Source organism: Galeopterus variegatus, unplaced genomic scaffold (genome assembly GCF_000696425.1).
Source record: "Galeopterus variegatus unplaced genomic scaffold, G_variegatus-3.0.2 Scaffold3314, whole genome shotgun sequence".
NCBI classification, from domain to species: Eukaryota; Metazoa; Chordata; class Mammalia; order Dermoptera; family Cynocephalidae; genus Galeopterus; species Galeopterus variegatus.
Genome location: NW_007729425.1, coordinates 1 through 20,236, shown reverse-complemented (window position 1 = coordinate 20,236; position 20,236 = coordinate 1). Strand labels below are relative to the sequence as shown.

Here is a 20,236-nt window from a genome sequence, read left to right as displayed (position 1 = left end):
CTGCAAAAAGAAAAAAATATATTTTTAATAAGAAAGCAATAGACTCATAAAACAACCTGAGTAAATTTAAAACCACCCACACAAAGATAGGCATTAATAACCTTGTGGTGTATTCTCATAAAATCTCTTATGTGTACATGCATGTTTGTGTGTGCATATATACATGACATTCTCTCTTCTCACTCTCTCTGTAACATTTACGTATATAATATTCTCTCTATATAAAACATTGGAATCATGTTATACATACTGTTTTGTAACTTACCCTTTTCACTTAATATTTTATAAACATCTTTCTAAGTCAGTATAGTTCTACAACATGATTCGGTACATCATTTGAATGAATATAGATTTGTGAGGCTTTTAAACATATTGACAGAATACTCTTCACAGAAATATTGGATCATTTTACACGCCCATCAGCACTATATGATTATTTTCTCTCAGCTTCACATAACACTGAGCACATTTTTGTGTGTTTTTTTTGTGGGGTTTTTTTTTTTTTTTTTTTTTGGTTTTTTGGTTTGTTTTGCTTTTTGCAAATTTAACAAGAAGAAAATGCCATCTTGTTTGTATTTAAAATTTTTATTTCATTTACTGATGGGGTCAGTAGTGGTATATACTCAATGATGTTATACTTCTTTCCTTTGCAGCTGTGTGAATCTGGGGCTGAGAATCATCTCAATAATGCAATTCTCTTGTTTGAGACATTACATGTTCGACATTTCGTAGAGCCCAGCATGTCATTTTTCTTTGTCACAAACAAAAAAATTCTCAGAGTAAAATAGCTTTGGTTGCACTAGGTAAACTTTGAGAAAGTAACTTTGCCACAAAAATTGTGTGTTTTGAATTTGTCTGGTGTGATATACAATCTCACTTCTCAGCATGTAAGTAATTTATTATAATTATAATATAATTAATTTAATTTTACTTGTGAAATCAAGTATCTGCTGTGATTAAAGAAAACTGGTGGAGCAGTGTATCCTGTTATCTATTAATATTTATTGAGTGACCACGTGATGTGAACATTAAAACGAACTCTCTTGGTGATACATTAAACTGAACTTTCTTGTTGATACACAGGGACTGTTAGGTGAAAAATATGGGAACATTCGAATCCCCGGAGAAGTGGAAGCCTCAGAGTTTGAAATGATTTTGGATGCTGCCATAGAGGCAAAGCTGGAGACTAAGTTACTGGAAGAGTGGTACTGTCGAGATGAGAACTCGGTGCCAGCAGCTTATTACCTCAGACCCAAATCAGAAATGCTGAGAAGCAATAGAAATGCAGTAAGTTGTCTTTCTCTCTGCAGTATTGATCTCTCCATTACTTTAAACTGTTTATGTCATCCAGGGGTGCTTTTCTCTGCAGAAAAGGCACAGTATACAAAAAGTTACTCTGCCCTAGGCCCTATATTTCCTTTTAACAACTATATCCATACTAATCATCAGGGAAATGCAAATCAAAAAAAAAAAAACACAGTGAGTTATGTCACCTCACGTGTGTTAGGGTTGCTAATATCAAAAAGCCAAAAGATAACACGTGTTGGTGAGGAGGAGGAGAAAAGGAAACCCTGGCACACTGTTGGTGGGATGCACTCACTTATATGTGGAATCTCATATGTTGAACTCATGGTAGCAGAGAGTAGAAAGGAATTACCAGGGGCTGGAGTATGGGGCAAATGGGGAGATGTTGGTCAAAGGGTACAAACTTGCAGTTTTAGGATGAATAAGTTCTGGAGACATTGTACAGTAAGGGACTACAGTTAATAATAATGTATCATATACTTGAAATTTGCTGACAGAGTAGATCTCAAATGCTCTTACCACAAAAGAAAAAAAGGTAACTATGTGAGGTGATGGACATGTTAATTAGCTTTATTGTAGTAATTGTTTCACAATGTATGCATGTATCAAAACATCACATTGTACACTCTAAAAAAAATGGGAAAAAAAAGTTAATCCAAAGCTTTCCAATTTTTTACTCACCTTTCCTTTTAGTATTTTTGACTTTCCTTCTGGGGTCATTTTCCTTCTTCTGGAAGTATATCTTTTGGAAGTTTTGTTAATGAAGGTCTTCTAGTGATAAATTCTGTGTTTGTTTATCTGAAAATATTACTTGCCCATTTTTCTATAATTTGTTTATTCTGATTGGTATATGTTATGCTTTTTATATCTGTGAAGTCATATATTCCATCAGTTCTGGAAAATTCTCAGCCATCATGTTATCAAATAATGTCTCTCCTCTATTCCCTCTGTTCTTTCCTTTTTGCTCTTTAATTAGATGTACATTAGACCATCCTAGCCTGTCCTCCATGTCCTTAATTCTCTTTCACATTATCAATTTCCTTATCTCTCTGTGCTGTTTTCCAGAAGATTACTTCAGATCTTTTTCCCAGTTCACCAATTTTTTCTTCAGCTGTGTCCACTTTGTGCATACATTGAGTTTTCAAGTCCAACAGATATATTTTTTATTTTGTGGAAGATGTGTGTGTGTGTGTGTTGGTGGAGTGGGGGTTCTTTTTAAAATCTGTTTAGCTATTTTTTATAGTCTCTTTTTAAATTTTTTAATTTAATTTCCCAGTTAAATATGCTATGAGTAAATGTAGATAGCAAAGAACATGCTACCTCAAGAAACAAGGTTTACACAGTGGTTTGGGGACACTTGTTCATATGTTACTATTTAATCAGCTTTAGTTGTTTCATCTTTGTTTATTTCTATGATCCTCTAGGGAAATTTAAATTATTCCCAAACCTCCATGTAATATTTCTGCATGTATTGTTGTTGAATAAATGAATTTATGAATAAGATTATCATCGAGATTATATAAATGTTACTTTCTTGGTAGGCAATCCTCCTATTTTATTTCCAAGCAAATCATCAAAACAAGTGAAGCATAAACAATTACAGAAAATTAAATAACATATGAGTGCCTCCCTTTAACTTTCTCTCCCCTTCAAAGGGCATTGAAGAGATTGTTTTGTTATGACACTTGTATCAAAACTTAAGAAGGGGAAACATGGGATAATAAGAAAACCCAACAAACACTGTTTAGGTCACGCCCTTATGTAACTTGCTCAAATTCACTTGCAGCATGGAGATAATTTCTAATTTCCAGGATTATTGGTGGAGGGTATTAAATGAGACACTGTCTATACAGCACCTATCATAGTATTGGCACATAATAGACCTTTGAATAATAGAAATTCTCTTCCTCTTAAATATAAGGATTTTTAAAATTATTTTTAAAATCGATTTCCTACCTATGTATTTCCATAGATGCAGCATTCTGCCAATGCTGAAATTGAGAAGACATGGCAAGAGATATCAGATGAGATCAAGAAGATATTTAAGGCTGCTGTAAAACTGTTGCATGAAAAGGGGAAAATGAAACACAGCCAAGCTAAGAGGTACCTGTTCTCAGGTAATTTTTATACATCCTCAGTAAACTAAAGAATAAATAAATAATAGATGCATCACTGCTTCCCTTTTATGGTTCTGCAAATTTGGAACTACTCCAGTGGACTGTTTTCTGCTTGAAGTGACATCTCCTACTTGCTTGTGACAATTTTATTTCTTTTACATTTCAAACTCATTTTAAGATCATGCCTGCACAATCAAAATTGCTAGAGAAGTGCAAACTCTCTCAAATGGATATAGCACATTACTTTAAAATTTTCAGAAATCTTGAAGATAAAAATACTAGATAGAACCCGTAAAGGTGTATTACTTATATTTTTTATTATTTTTTAACTTGTCATATACAATGTAGTTGATTTTCATGTCCCTTTACCAATTCCTCCGTTAGCTCAGTTGGTTACAGCGTGGTGTTATTACTTATATTTGTTGTAATTTTTCACACTTCTGGTTTCACCTTTTTAAACAACAGGAGAGGAAGACTGGAGGGTTTAGCTCTGTTGGTTAGAGGATAGTGCTGATAACGCCAAGGTCCAGGGTTTGATGCCTATACTGGCCAACTGCAAAAAAAAGAAAAAGAAAAAAAAATTATAAACAATAGGAGAGGAAGAGAAATATATTAGACTCCAAAATGGTACCTTTCTGTGAACATCAAAACTGAGTGGACTTGGAGATGATAAAGAGATTAATGTCTCATGGGTAATAGTTACCAGGGCTGGGACTCTGTTTCCAATATTACCTTCATCAAGTATAAAAACTGGTTAAATTTTATGGTGTCAAGGGAAATACAAAGACAGAAAACAGATGCAGTTTTCTACTAAGGAGGGGGGAATGTTTATATTTATTGGCAAAGAGATGTCAGAAATTATGAATAAAAGTCCCCTAAAATCATGAGGTTGCTTCTGAAAATAACTTTAGATAGTTGACTTTGTATCACATCACTCTTTTATTCAGGTATACTTATTAAGTCTAAACAATACCAGGTACTCCGTGTACAGCCTCTTTTTTTCCCGTGAGCTGAGTTTAGATGGGTGCTACCAACTTGGTTGATTGCAGCTGAGTTGTTTTCTGGGAGTCAAAGTGGCAGCACAAGTCTCTGATTATTGCATATTGTGTATAGACATTGAAGCCTGACCACTTCCTTTCTCTTTGTGATACTCTCAGAATGTAGCACCTGCTAATCCAGATGGCCTGAAAAGAGACGGGCCAAAGGCTGCTTTCTGCAGCAGCTCATGATGTCCAGACTTCTTACATCTCCCCTCGTCTACATTATAACAAGTTTTTACTCTCCTGTAAAAAGAGGAGTAGGCATATGTTGTATAAGCTCCTTTAACTGGCTTCCTTAACCAACTTGCTTGATTAAAACCATTTGTAAAGAGTACTGGTGCTCGTGGCACAGCTTACTGAACACTGGTGGCTATAAACATATCTTTTTCACTTGAATCGAAAACTGTGATTGATTGCTATCGTTACTGAAAAAAATATTATTACAAGAGTTCCACTAAAAGGCACCATTTTTAAATAAAATTCCCACCCTCCTTAATAGTTACTTTATAGAATATATGTATGTGTGCTCTAGGTTTTGCTTGACATTGGAGTTGTGGCCTGCACATAAAAATTGTTCTAATTTATGGCCAGAACAAGAGCCCTCCCCCCACCAGTCTTCCATCAGATCCCAGCTGAGTAGTCACCTCCTTAGGAAATCAGTCTTGTGCATTAAGAGCCCTCCCCCCACCAGTCTTCCATCAGATCCCAGCTGAGTAGTCACCTCCTTAGGAAAGTCTTCCCTTTCCCCACCTAGTGAGTTAGATCCCTGACTGTTCTCATCACACCATGTTCTTCCCTGTCCCCGGACTAAAAACAATCATATTACATTTGTTTGTGGGATTGTAGGATTAATGTTTGCCATCCAGCACTGGACTATAAATTTCGTGTCTTAGTCCATTTGGGCTACTATATCATAATACTATAGACTGGGGGGCTTATAAACAGCAGAAATGTATTTCTCATCATCTGGAGGCTGAGAAGTCCAAGATCAAGGAACCTGCAGATTCCGTGTCTGGTGAGGGCCCACTTCCTGGTTCATAGATGTCTGTCTTCTTGCTGTGTCCTCCTATGGCAGGAGGGGCAAGGGAGCTCTCTGGGGTCCCTTTAATGAGGACGCTTAACCCATTCATGAGGGGTCCACCATCATGACCTAATTCATCTCCCAAAGGCTCCACCTCCAAATACCATCACATTGGAGTTTAGATTTCCACATATGAATTCTGAGGGGGGACACAAACATTCAGTCCATAGCACTCCATCCATAATGGCATTTTCTCTCAGCATTGTATCCTAAGCAGCTAGCAGCATGCCTGGCCCATAGGAGGTACTCAGTAGAGACCACAATTGGAAGAAGGGAAGGAGGGAGGGAGGGAGGGAAAGAAAGAAAAATGCCAATTTTAGAAGACTTCTTGCGTTAAAATTCATTTCCACTGGTTTAATTATTTTATTCATTTTAAATTTTTTCCCTGAACAATGATGTTTTTATTACTGCTGATCCAGTTTTAAATGTTCTTATGGGGACTCAAATGATTTATAAGGTACACTTACTTGTGTGTAAGCGTATGTATTGTAAGCCATAATACGGTTTATTTTAGAAGAAATAAAGTTGTATAGTAAGTTATTTTTCTGTGCCTGTTCTGATGGATATAATGGAATTTAACAGTAACATGGATAATTCAAATCGATCAGTAATCAGAACATGATCATATTTTGTTTTAAAATGTGCTTTTGTATCTACATTTGAATGTATCTGTCCGGGGTACAATACACCTCAGACAAAATGGTGAAACCTCATTATAAAAAACAGAAAAGCAAGGAACAAATAAACTAGATACGTTAAACAGGCTCCTTCTTTTTCTTTCCTGGCCCAAATTGGTCCCTGTTCTCTCTTATAATCACTGAAAGGACACTAAGGGCAGCAACTTAAAAGTATCAATTATAAACTTGGTGGGCTTTCTTTATTAGGCTTATGTTCAACCTATCCCTCAAATTAAGGAGGAAACTAAATAATTTAATTTATTTTTATTATTATTTTTTTTTTAAAGATGACCGGTAAGGGGATCTTAACCCTTGACTTGGTGTTGTCAGCACCACGCTCACCCAGTGAGCCAACCGACCATCCCTATATGGGATCCGAACCCGCGGCCTTGGTGTTATCAGCACCGCACTCTCCCGAGTGAGCCAAGGGCCGGCCCCCTAAATAATTTAATTTAAAACCCATTCTTCTGGGCCCCGGCTGCTTAGGAAAAGACAAATAGGAAATTAAGGAATTGAGAAATTAATTATCCTATAGACTACTCCACTACAAACTATAAGCAAAATAATCTACCACTAACAACTAAGAGTTGAGTGTTGAGAATGTGGGCACCTGGCTGCTTTGTTCTAGGCAATAAACTCCTTGTCTTATTTTCTTTCAGCTATAGAGGATGAGTTTGACTTCGCTCTAGGAAAGCAAACTCCAGCATTCCTAAAGAAGTGTGTTTGCTACATTAGGAAAATCGCTAACATTGAGCGCTTTGTGAAGATCCCAGAGATGGGAAAATACATGGATATAACTGGAACAGAACCAAGGATTATTCGAGACCCAGAAGCCCAAGAGAAGCTGATAAAACTCAGGGATGAATTTATTCCTACTATTGTTGCGTCATCTAATCTGAGAGTGTACACATCTGTTACTCATTGTGACATGAAACTAGGCTATTCCCAAGAAATAGAAAACCATTACATAGAAGGACTTGGTAAACAATTTTATGAGGATATGATTGACATCATTCAGGCAACGGTACAACAGAATTTTGACACTGAAACTGATACACTCTACGATGAAATCCTTCAGCATTCATCATTATGTAAAACATATGCCTCCTTCTATGAGTACAAATCCGAATCTCTAAACATAGTGCATAAATACATTCTTCCAAGCAAAACTGGGCACATCAACCCTCTTATTGTATATGGTGGACCATGCACTGGGAAGACCCTTCTGCTAGCTGAAGTAGCAAAGAAGGTAAAAGTCTATTCTTTCCCATGATATTTGTAAAAACTTTTACTTTGGGGAAAGGATAAATTGATCAAACTTATTTCCATTTTCCGAGGAGAGAGGAAGATGCATATGATCATCATAAGCAATCAATGTAGGAACAGCAAACTGTGCTTTATGATTTGCACCAAAGGATAGTTGTAGGATGGCAGAATTATCTTCCTTTAAATCAGTTTCAAAGGTTGGAGCTAAACAACAACAAAATGCATGTTTTCCTTAATAGCTCATTACAAAACTGACATCCATAAATCTTCTCTAAACTTATTTATACCTTAACCTGAACCATCTCTTGAGGAACTAAATTTCATAAACTTCCATCCTAATGTGTGAAATAACACTTCCTTTTCTAAGGAGTATCCTTGGTAAATTCCAAGAATTACTGAAGGACTTTATTTCCCTAAAAATACTCTTTGGAATATTTTATACTTTGATCATATCTCATTAGCAGCCCTCTCATATGTTTATTAACTCTTTAACTCCACAATTAAAAAAAATGAGAGAGCACTTAGAATGAAAGTCAGATATGACTTCTACTTCAACTTTATCTCTTGTTGACCATTTAACTCCAAGCAAGGTATTTTTCCAATCTGCGACTCAGTTTCCTCTTCTGTTAAGTGATACTGTAATCACATAATGTGAGGATTGATGACTGCATGTTTTTGTAGCAAACTATCTTTTATAAAGCACAATATTTAACAAAACTGGTCTCTTGAGGAACTAAATTTCATAAACTTCCATCCTAATGTGTGAAATAACAATTCCTTTTCTAAGGAGTATCCTTGGTAAATTCCAAGGATTACCGAAGGACTTTATTTCCCTAAAAATACTCTTTGGAATATTTTATGCTTTGATCATATCTCATTAGCAGCCCTCTCATATGTTTATTAACTCTTTAACTCCACAATTTAAAAAAATGAGAGAGCACTTAGAATGAAAGTCAGATATGACTTCTACTTCAACTTTATCTCTTGTTGACCATTTAACTCCAAGCAAGTTATTTTTCCAATCTGCGACTCAGTTTCCTCTTCTGTTAAGTGATACTGTAATCACATAATGTGAGGATTGATGACTGCATGTTTTTGTAGCAAACTATCTTTTATAAAGCACAATATTTAACAAAACTGTTTTTAACCAACATTATGTAGATTTTCGTATAACTTCGTATAATGTATGCTATACGAAGTTATTACGATCTGTTTAGCTATTTTTTATAGTCTCTTTTTAAATTTTTTAATTTAATTTCCCAGTTAAATATGCTATGAGTAAATGTAGATAGCAAAGAACATGCTACCTCAAGAAACAAGGTTTACACAGTGGTTTGGGGACACTTGTTCATATGTTACTATTTAATCAGCTTTAGTTGTTTCATCTTTGTTTATTTCTATGATCCTCTAGGGAAATTTAAATTATTCCCAAACCTCCATGTAATATTTCTGCATGTATTGTTGTTGAATAAATGAATTTATGAATAAGATTATCATCGAGATTATATAAATGTTACTTTCTTGGTAGGCAATCCTCCTATTTTATTTCCAAGCAAATCATCAAAACAAGTGAAGCATAAACAATTACAGAAAATTAAATAACATATGAGTGCCTCCCTTTAACTTTCTCTCCCCTTCAAAGGGCATTGAAGAGATTGTTTTGTTATGACACTTGTATCAAAACTTAAGAAGGGGAAACATGGGATAATAAGAAAACCCAACAAACACAAGACAAAAAGAAAAAAAAAAGCAAATAATATAATGTGTAAATCGTCACTTAATCTATTCATTAAACAAACATTTACTAAGTACCTACTGTGTGCCAACAACTGCCATGTAATTGGGATTCAGTGATAAAAAACTGACCATCCTAGATATTTGGATATACTGTTTATGAAATGCTCTGTAATTTGTTGAATACAAGCTACATGTTGCCTTATGATTGAATAATACTATTATCACTGTTTTACTGCCTTTAGTAAGGGTAATCCTTAGGGTCTCAGCTGTAGATTTTAGTATATTAGCTTTGTGATAACTCTTCAGCCTTCTTAGATGGTTTTTCCATTTCTTGGTTCTAGGCTACTTCTTGCATGATAGGGGTTACCAGAAGTCTGAGCTCTAGAGGGAGTAAACAGTGTTGTATATGATCATGTGAATACTTAATACCACTCTAAACCCTGCTTTTGTGTTTCAGGCTTATGGCTGGCTACATGAAGACACAGGTCCAGAATCTGACCCAGTAGTCGTCGTGAGATTTCTAGGAACAACAGACATGAGTACTGACCTTAGGAGCCTCCTTCTAAGTGTTTGTGAACAATTGGCAGTTAATTACCGGTGTCTGGTTCAAAGCTACCCTAAGAAGATCCATGACCTCCGTGACTTATTCATAAACCTTTTGAATGAGTCTTCATTGCAGAGACCTCTAGTAATATTATTTGATGCCCTGGAGCAGCTCTCAGAGAATGATGATGCCAGGAAGCTTTGGTGGCTCCCAGCTCACCTTCCCCGCTTTGTACGGATAGTCCTCTCCACACTGCCCAACAAACATGGGATCCTGCAGAAACTAAGGTGCCTTATCCATGAAGAAGACAACTACATTGAGCTGATTCCCCGGGACAGGAAGATGTGCAGCCAGGTCCTCAAACACCAGCTGCTGCGGGTCAAAAGGAAGGTCACATCAGGCCAGCAGATTTACGTGAACAATGCATTCTCCAAGTGCACGCTGCCAATGTTTGTGAACCTGACCTTCAGGGAGGTGAGACATTGGAGATCTCACAAAGATGTCGATGAATCCTCTCTCTGTGTCACTGTTCATGAAAGTATAGAGCAGTTATTCTGGTCCTTGCAGAAGCGGTGTGGCCAGAAACTGGTCTCCAGGGCTCTTGGTTATATCACCATGGCCAAAATAGGTTTGAGTGAAATGGAACTGGAGGATGTGTTAGCCCTAGACAACAGCGTTATGAATGAGCTCCATGAGAACACCAGGCCCAGCAATCCCCTGCGAGTGCCATATTTGTATATAGCAAGGCTCAAGGAAGGTCTTAGTGGGTACTTAATAGAAAGACACGTGAAGAATGTCACACTCCTGGTCTGGGCCAACAGACACCTGCAGCTTATAGCCCAGAAGCTGTATCTTCAGGATGACGGTCACCTGCGTGAAATGCACACCATCCTGGCAGATTATTTTCTGGGGGTCTGGTCAGGGGGCAGGAGGAAAGCTTTCTGCCTGGAAGATCCCTATTTGAACAGCTGCCTTGACTTAGAGAGCAGAAGCCTGCTGGAAGAAGAAAAACACTTCATGGAACAGGCCTCCTTTGACAGGCAGGCTCCGGACCAGCCCTGGGTTTTCCAGTGCAACCCGCTTGAGCCCGACATCTTTTTTGTCAATCATAGGAAAATGTGTGAGCTTTTGCACCACCTGACAAGGTGTGGAAAAACAGATGACCTGCTTTATGGCATCATCATGAACTTCAGCTGGCTTTATACCATGATCAAAATTGGCCAGTTTGACAAAGTGCTTTCAGACATCGAGCTGGCTTACAATTACTCGCAGGAGAAGGAACTGAAGTTCCTGGCCAGCACCCTCCGCGGCATCAAAAACAAGGTCATTGCGTTTCCTGGCTCCCTTTCTGCAGAGCTTCAGCAAAGACTGCTGCCTGTTGTGAGTTCCCTGCCCAAACTTAGACACCTTCTTTTAGAATGTGACAAAGACGGGCCCAAATATTGCTCCATTGTGCCACTGCATTCATCCATGGATGTGACATACAGCCCAGAGCGTCTTCCCCTGTCATCCAGCTACCTGCATGTCACAGAGATTCTGCCTACCTGTAACCCCAGTACTGTCCTCACAGCTTTAGAAAATGGTTCCATCAGTACATGGGATGTAGAAACTCGCCAGCTACTCAGGCAAATCACTACAGCCCAGTCTGTCATCCTGGGCATGAAATTAAGCAGTGACGAAAAGTATCTTGTGGTGGCTACAACAAATAACACCCTGTTGATTTATGACAATGTCAATTCTTGTCTCCTGTCTGAAGTGGAAATCAAAGGAACCAAGCATGGAAGCAGCTCCACCTACATCAATGGGTTTACACTGTCTGTGAACCATGCCCTTGCATGGCTCGAAGCCAGCAAAGATGTCACTGTCATCGATCTGCTATACGGATGGCCCCTTTACCAGTTCCACTGCTGGTACGAAGTGACATGTGTCCAGTGCTCTCTGGATGGTGTGTATGCTTTCTGTGGACAGTACCTGAACACTACCACCATATTTCATTTAGGAAGTGGAGAAAAGTTATGTACAGTGACATCTGAATTTTCAGGAGGGTTTGTGAAGTTTCTTCTTATCTTGGACACGGCTCAAGAGATGGTAATGGTAGATAGTGAGGGAAGTCTTTCTGTCTGGAATACTGAGGACATTTCCAACCCCCAGCTGACTGATGACTTTGACTGCCGAAGAGAGGACAGCGAGGTAGTAGGCATTGAACTTTCAGAGGACCAAAGTGCAGTTCTGATCTGCAAAGCCCTCAGCATCGAGCTCTTAGATACAGGCATGTGGAAAGTGGCTGAAAAGTTCAGAGCCAAGCACAATGAACGCTTTATATCTGCTGTGCTGTCCAAGAATGGAGACTGCATCATTGCAACCATGGAGAATACCTCAGCCGTGTTTTTTTGGAGGCGGGACACGGGACAATGTATGGCAAGCTTACAGGAAATCTCGGGTACCATAGTGAAGCTGGTGAAATCCAGTCACCACAATATGCTACTGTCTTTATCAACCAGTGGTGTTCTTTCTATTTGGGATATAGATATAATCACAGCTATGTCCAACATAGATAAGACTGGAAAACCCATTCAAAGTCTAGTGTTGCCTGCTAGAGGGGAAATCATTTACTCCCTTGATGGCTCTGATTGTGTTCATAAGTGGAACTTCAGCAGTGGGTTTATTGAAGCAGTGTTTAAGCATGAAGGAATAGTTGAACACTGTGTGTTAACATCTGCAGGAGACATAATGGTGACATCAGATGACAAAAGCAGCCAGTATGTCTGGCACACCATCAGTGGTGAAAACCTCTTCCGAATTAATGGGCAGAGAATATCTCAGCTGTTGATTACACACAATGACCAGTTTGTGGTCTCTCTCTGTGAAGAAAATGCCTCCAGGGTTTGGAGACTGGCCACAGGCCACAGGGTCTGCAACATACTGACCACTTTGCAGAATGCCTTTATTACCTCTGCAAATACCTTTGTGGTGGGAATGACTAAAAGCAAAGTGCTGGCAGTCAGTCTTTGGACAGGAAGTATCACCAAGAAATTTTGCTGTGAAGATGGGACCACCATTGTGAATTTTAAATTGATCCCCGACTGTCCTGACATTATTGTATTCATCACATCAGCGGAGACTGTGAACATCTGGAGTCTAACAGATGAAGTGATCTGTCGACGCGTGCAACTTCCAAACAACTTCTTGAAAAATCTGGAGGATTTTGAAATTTCTCCCAATGGGAAGTTAGGCATTATATCTCGGGGAGATGAAAATATCAATGTCCTGGATTTACATAGTGGTAAATTACGAGTGGTTCATGCCTCTGGGATCATCTGGCGGCAGAGGTTGTCTCGAGATGGTCGCTACCTGGTATACATTTGTTTCCGAAACGGTGAGGAGGAGGATGAAAATGGTGCAATATCCAGTTTAATTGTAATGAGACTTGCCGATGGTAAAAATATCGGTGCTTGTTCCCTTTACAAAACGCCAACTTTTCTTGCCCTCTCTCAGAGGCACCTGAATATTATTGTGGGCTTTGATGATGGGAGTATAGGGATATACACAGTAGTGGACCGTGTAGATGCTGCACTGAAAATTAAAATTGCCACTTCAAATAGCAGACAAATTTTCAGCAATTCAACACAGACATCCAGACCAAAGTGTAACAGTTATTGTTTTAAAGTGTCTGTGGATTGCTTATGGAGAGAATCCACTGAGGTCTTTGCAAGAGATAGCCCCATCACAGTGAGTGACCCCACTGAGTCCAGTGAAGCAACGCCCTCCAAGAAACACAACTCTTGTTATGACCGGGTATGCTCCGCCCTAGAATTCAGGGGCCACAGCTATGCCACTGATAACTAACAAAATGTTTATGCTGCTCAACAGAAACACACGATCCACATACAGAAGGAAAAAAAAGTGTTTCTTCTCTATCCCAAATGATAAACTACTCATTTCTTAAAAGACAGGAAAGATGCTGGAATTCCAGGGTTTTATTAACATGCTCATGAAATGTACAAAAATGTGAGGTTGGTTTCAGTATAGTCTTTTGGTCAAAGGAATGAAGGAATGATAGAGAATTTCTAGAAGTAGAATTTAAATGGTTACTTCACCCGGAAGATAGAGGATAGAAGTTTTAAAATTAGCTGTGTGGTAGGAAGCAGCATAATTCATCCCATTGATTCAGATGAGAGAGGCTAGAGTTATAGACAGAACCTTTGGACTGGAATTAGTTCTACAAAAAATGGTTGAAATCATGAGGACAAAGAGCTGTTTGACTTAAAATGATTGTGTGTTAAGTAAACACAGCCTTAATCTCTCTTTACATTTACAATCCTGACAACTGTGTGAACCTAGTCTGCAGATGAAAGGTCTAAAGGTACAAAATAATGTAACAAAAATGCCCAGATGTATTTCCAGTTTCCCAGGAGACCTGACGGGAAATATGAAACCATGAACTGGACTGGCACAAGAACTAACTACCACCATCATAGGGCTATTGAACATGGAGAGTCATTTTCATTAAAATACAGTTGCAAAAATTGCATGCAAGGGTTTCTGTAAAATGGAATATATGAATTTTTAACTATTTATTTTCTGGGTTGCAAAAGAACACATTTAATAAGAAACCACAATCTTTTCACATCTTTTTGAAATGCATATTTGTGCCAGGTACAAAGAAGGATCAGAAAGGGCATTACAAATTTGGTAAAAATGTCTGTTCATTTCTATCATTGTACCAAAAAAAAGTCTGTACTATTCAAGTCAGTTGTATGGAAGCATAAATTATTTCTTAAATCCCTGCAGTAAATTTTAATAGAAAGCAAGCATTCTAAACATACTGTCTCTGAAATACTGATGATATTTGCCTTACTCTCATTTCTCCTCTTTCCTGTGTAAAACGAAGATGACCAAATACTCTGGGACAAACTGAATATGCCTGTCTTTGTGCTAAAATATTCCATAAATCTTAAGGGTGTCCAAAGGTTCTTTATTGTCCCTGTTTGTAATCACTTTCTTACTTCTACACACTGTATGTGAGCTTCTTTATCTGTTACACTTCCTGATTGACTCTTCTGAGCCTTTTGTAGTCTTAGCCGTTTCAAAGTAGAAGCGATGAAATGGTATTAAATATTTTTTAAAACTACTTCGTTTACTTAAAAGAAAACATTACATCTCAAAAGATAAAAGTGATTTCCTTCCTTCTATACTTTCTACATGGCATGTCCTTGATAACTTTTCAAAGGGTGTCAGTAGTGATGGTTTGGTTTGGTTTTCTTTGAAAGAGGCAATATTGACTCCAGTATGCAGAATAATGAACAAGGAACTGACTTTCAGTCCAGCTCTGCCATAACTCATCATATATCCCTGGACAGATCTTTATCCTCAACAGTGTATTGTTTTGTAAACTATAAAATAAAGGTAGTGATAGCTTCTGCTATAGACCTTATAGTGCTGTTGGGGAACAAAATGAGAGAAAATACAGTGACATCTTGATTGTTGATGCTAACAAGAAAAACAAAGTGATCTAACCAATACAGAAACCAAGTCAATTGTATTTCATATTGGAAAGCAGTTTGACACAAAGCATTCAAAGATGTGATTCAGATATAAACACCCCACTCCATGGTGAAAGACTTTTTTCAGTACGTTCCTCCGGGTTTAGTTACTCACCAGGGAGGTGGTAGCCCAGAGAAGGCTCAGCCCCACCTACGGATCACCTGGAGTTGATGGTATGAATAATGCTTTTTAGCTTTTCAGGCAACACATTCTTACTCCTATTATCAGCTGGACCTCCATACCACACATTCCTAAGAATTAAATGCCTACGTGGATTAAATGTAGTGTGTGAATGTTCTGTGTTAAAGCCAATAAAGTATAACAAGTGACTTGAATGATTTTTTCCTAACTTGTTTGCAACTGATAGCTCATATTGAATGTTTTTATGTAAACTTTGTATTGTTGGGAAGACCCAATCAGAGATTTATATTTTCATAAATGTTACATTTAGTTAAAATTTTGTTACAGAGTTGTTACACTAGAAAATTATTTCAGTCTTCAAACACTATACGGTCTTGTGTATGTATTGTTTGTATGAATAAAAGATAAACCACTTAGATTTGTGTGCTGTTTATTTTCTCCCCCACCTTTGGCAGAAGTAGTGATCTTTGGTAATAATAGTAAGTGTTCACACTTATTAAGTGCACTGGTGAGCCTGGCACTGTCCTTGAGGCTTTGCATGTACTAAACCATGTAATCTTCACAACAGCCTTATGACGTAGCTACTGTTAGTATTCCACATTTACAGATGAGGAAACCTAGAAACAAAGGTCCAGGAAGAACAGCTGAACATGACTTCAGTACACCATCAATGTCTTTTCTGTTCATGTTCTCAAAGCTCATCAAAATATAGCATTCAATATCCAGTAGGCACTTACCAATAATGACCCATAATATATTTTCTAACTTTCAGATGAGAGACCAGGATGGTCTCTTTAAGATCAATGGAGGTTGCTGCAAACTCCCAGGTTTTTCAGGTATACATAAACAGTGGATGAATTCATTCCAGAAATAATTACTTGGTCATACATTTTGCCAGGAATACAAAGGTAAATAAAATAGCTCATGGCTTCTAGAATTTCGGCATTAACAGGAATACAGATAGGAAACAAGTTCTCTGTGTGTAAGTGCAAGTGCTGTGTGCTTCCCTCCAGGGCTGGGGGTGGAGTGGGGAGGATGATGACCAAGGAGTAGATTAAATCCCCTCCAGGTGAGAGAGAAGGACCAAGGGGAGCTTTCCCATATGTCCTTTTTCTCCATTTCTTACCTCTTGAATGTGAGAATCCTCATACACACTGATGGTTAAAAATTTACTCCCATTGAAAACTATTCCATTACCCATACCAAGGAATTCCTTCTTGGATTCTAATCTGTTTCCTTTAGGTTGAAGATTAAACCCTCTTCTCTTTCTTTTCTCAGAGAAAATATAGAGAGGTTGATCATCAATATTTGCATAAAAGCATTTCATATGCATGGAGTTTGTTATTTAAACTCCCTTGACCCTTCTTTCCCAGGGTCAAAAACACAACAAATATTGCATGCTTGCTATGTCCGAGATATTATGTTATGCCCTAGGATGATCTGAAAACTCCTGCCATCTGGAATCCTACAATCTAAAGGAGACAGTACATAAGACTGTGCTGTGTACTGATTGAATTGTGTCCTCTAAACCCCATATATTAGAAGCTTAATTCCCACTGCAACTGTTGATGGTGAGAAATCCCATTATGGTAATCAAAAGGTGGGGCCTTGAAGAGGTAATTAGATTGTAGGACCATGACATAGTGAATGGATTAATAATGGTGGTCAGGGATATGGTTCTGAGAACTTTAAAAAGAGAAGGAATGACGAGGTTAGTCTGTCTCTGCTCCACCATTTTTGCCATGTGAGACCCCTGGGTCAATGTTGCCACCACGAAGACCCTCACCAGATGTGCTCTCTGAACTTTGGACTTCCCAGCCTCTAAAAGTAAGCAATAAATTTCGTTTTCTTATGAATTACCCAGTTCCAGGTATTTTGTTATAAGCAACAGAAATGGACTAATACAGACTGTGACAGGTTAGTTTCTCTCTGCTCCACCATTTTTGCCATGTGAGACCCCTGGGTCAATGTTGCCACCACGAAGACCCCGAGGTTAGTCTGTCTCTGCTCCACCATTTTTGCCATGTGAGACCCCTGGGTCAATGTTGCCACCACGAAGACCCTCACCAGATGTGCTCTCTGAACTTTGGACTTCCCAGCCTCTAAAAGTAAGCAATAAATTTCGTTTTCTTATGAATTACCCAGTTCCAGGTATTTTGTTATAAGCAACAGAAATGGACTAATACAGACTGTGACAAAGAGTTGTTAATGGGGCTGGCCAGTTAGCTCAGTTGGTTAGAATGTGGTGGTATAACACCAAGGTCAAGGTCAAGGTTCAGATCACCATACTGGTTCGGCTGCAAAAAATAAACTTAAAAAAAAAAGTTTTTAATAAAAGTTAACTGCAGAGGAACAATTAACTGTACCTGGGAATACAAAAGGATGGCCAAAAGGAGGAGACAGATAGCTGAGGCTTGAAGATTAAGTAGGACTTTGTTGTCAATGTCAGAAGACATTTCATGTGAAGGAAGCTACATGAGCAAAAACGGAGAGTTGAAGCATATTTTGGATGACTTCAAATGGTATGTTGGAATTTTAGACTTTATTCAGTAGTCAAAAGGGAGCTGTGAAAAAGTTTCTGAGAAGGGATGGCCTGGTTGGAATAGTATTTTAGAATTACTCAGGCAGTACTTGGTCAGATGGATTAGAGATGGAAGAAGCCAGAAGCTGGGAGAGCAGTAAAGACTATTGCAGTGATCTAAGATAGAAAGTATAAGAACTTGACCTTAGGACGGTGGTAGTGGGAATGCTAGCAGGAGGGACAATTCAAGAATGCTTAACTGGTAGAGGCGGGTTGTAAAGAAGAGGAAAAACTCAATTCCAATTCAAATGTAAAGTGAATGGGAGACGAAAGGCGGGGAATCGTAAATTTGGACCTAGAGAGTTTAAAGGTAAGACATCCATGCAGGCAATTGGAAATATGCTACCCGTCCCATGGGGATATTTGGGATGAAGAATCCAATCAGTTATCTCTTTCTTAGTAGCCCTTACTACACTGCCTCATATGGTGTAGGGTTTGTTGTTGTTTGAGGGGGTTTGGTGATAATGTAAAAATATAAGCTGATACCATAAACTTTTAAAAATTTTGTTTCTTATTTTAGATCTATTTGACAAATTTGGAAATTTATTGACAAATCCATTCAAATAAGGTACGAGGGTATTTCAAAAAGTTCGTGGAAAAATAGAATCAAAAAATAATACAAATCTTTCCATGAACATTTCGAAGTACTCATCCCTTTCCCATATTCCATGACTAATTAGTTGGAAAGAATTTACATGCCAGTGAAAACATGTACACACCTAAAAGAAGCTAACTGAATCGTGGTGTTTTCATTCCAACACGCAAAAAGAAACCATAGGTTTTTCCATAATTTTTACAAGGGCCCCCTCAGATCTCCATCTGGCATTTCAAGTGATCTGCACATAGCACAGATTATCCTTTGTTCAGATACACTGGGGGTTCGGTTTCAGTGTGTCAACATCACAAATTATAGAACCTTGGTAATTTGGGGTTACCAGTAACATCAGCACCCCTGGCTTTATAGAATCCCAGCCTTTAATAGATGAGGGTAACTTAGCCAGCTGCTTGAGCATACTCCGAGCATGGTTCTCAAACTGGAGTGTGTATCACTTGTTAAAACACAGATATCTGCACCCTCCTGTTCCCCACTATTTCTGAATCAATACATCTGGGGTGGGGTGCAAGAATTTGCAGTTTTACTAAACTTTCCTTGATGATGCTGATTCTGTCAAGTCTGGGAACCAAACTTTAAAACCCAAGACAAATACCAAAATCTGATAATGTAGTATCTTGTGGATACTCTTAATGCGTTGGCTAGAAAATGGACGTGAGGGTTATTGTGACAAAGGGTTTTCTTTATCAGAAAATGACATACAACTTCCCTCACAAATCCACCATTTTAAAGTGTGCAGTTACAGCAAAACTGTGAGGATCCAAAAAAATTGAATCTCCTCCCATAAAGCGTGACAAAACCAATGTGTAAATGCACCCGGAATCACTAAACTAGACACTGAAAATCTCACTATGTCCCTCTTTAAATAATACTCTGCCCGTTTGACTCTACAACATCCTGTTTTATCCTAACTCTCCCTGGGTGAGTTGCGGGGGAAAGAGACGACAGTAAGCTAGGTGGCGCAGTTGCTTAACATTTTCCCGCCAAGCCCAGCACTTGCTTTGGAGAGCAGGTGGAAAGGCCGATCCTTAAGCATTTCAGGGTAAAGCAAGCAGTTCTCCACCCCCCTCAGGTATAGTGATTGCAACAAGTGAGTGTTGGAGCCAAGGTCCTAAGACCACAGAAAAAGGGAAGGGGAGGTGCGGGAACCCCTCGGCTCACTAATCTCCCACTGTGGCCTTTGGGGTGCAGGCGAGGGTGTGCAACTTCCCCGGGAACACAACTTCTTCGCTGTTTCTCAGACCATACGGACAGGCGAGAGTGCGCACGCTAGGTCTCAGCAGCTAATGCCGGGAACGAGGGGGAAACAGAAAAGCGCAAGTGCACGAGGATGAGGGGTACAAATCTATTTGCCGGGGGGTGCATTGACGTGCCCCCCAGCTGAAGTCCCGAAGCTCCTCTCCCCCTCCAGCGCAAAGGAGAAGTAAGCACCAAAAAGCCTCCCAGGACGGCAGGCGGTTGGCACGCACCCTGGTGTCCGTGCACAGGCCGGGTGTCGGCTCCGGACAGGTCGGACGTCGGGCTCCAGGGCTTGGAACCTCGGCGCGTCCGGGGAGCGCGCGGCGCGGGGCGCGCAGGTGAAGGGTCACG

The 20,236-nt window shown here is 39.0% G+C and overlaps 1 protein-coding gene across 1 annotated transcript; it reads left to right on the top strand.

Moving 5' to 3' along the window:
- Positions 1-1,009: 1,009 nt before the first annotated feature.
- Positions 1,010-15,868, top strand: NWD2 (NACHT and WD repeat domain containing 2). Its single transcript, XM_008584612.1, has 4 exons — positions 1,010-1,287; positions 3,278-3,422; positions 6,880-7,469; positions 9,681-15,868. Exons 1-4 carry the CDS (start codon positions 1,150-1,152, stop codon positions 13,611-13,613), a joined length of 4,806 nt encoding a protein of 1,601 aa, XP_008582834.1. The 5' UTR covers positions 1,010-1,149; the 3' UTR covers positions 13,614-15,868.
- Positions 15,869-20,236: the final 4,368 nt, after the last annotated feature.

Excerpts from the sequence above, each read along its gene's own strand:
- NWD2 (XM_008584612.1), top strand. The coding sequence starts at position 1,150 with ATGATTTTGGATGCTGCCATAGAGGCAAAGCTGGAGACTAAGTTACTG. Across the intron at positions 1,288-3,277 it reads TGAGAAGCAATAGAAATGCA|ATGCAGCATTCTGCCAATGC; the intron begins GTAAGTTGTCTT and ends GTATTTCCATAG. Across the intron at positions 7,470-9,680 it reads TAGCTGAAGTAGCAAAGAAG|GCTTATGGCTGGCTACATGA; the intron begins GTAAAAGTCTAT and ends TTTGTGTTTCAG.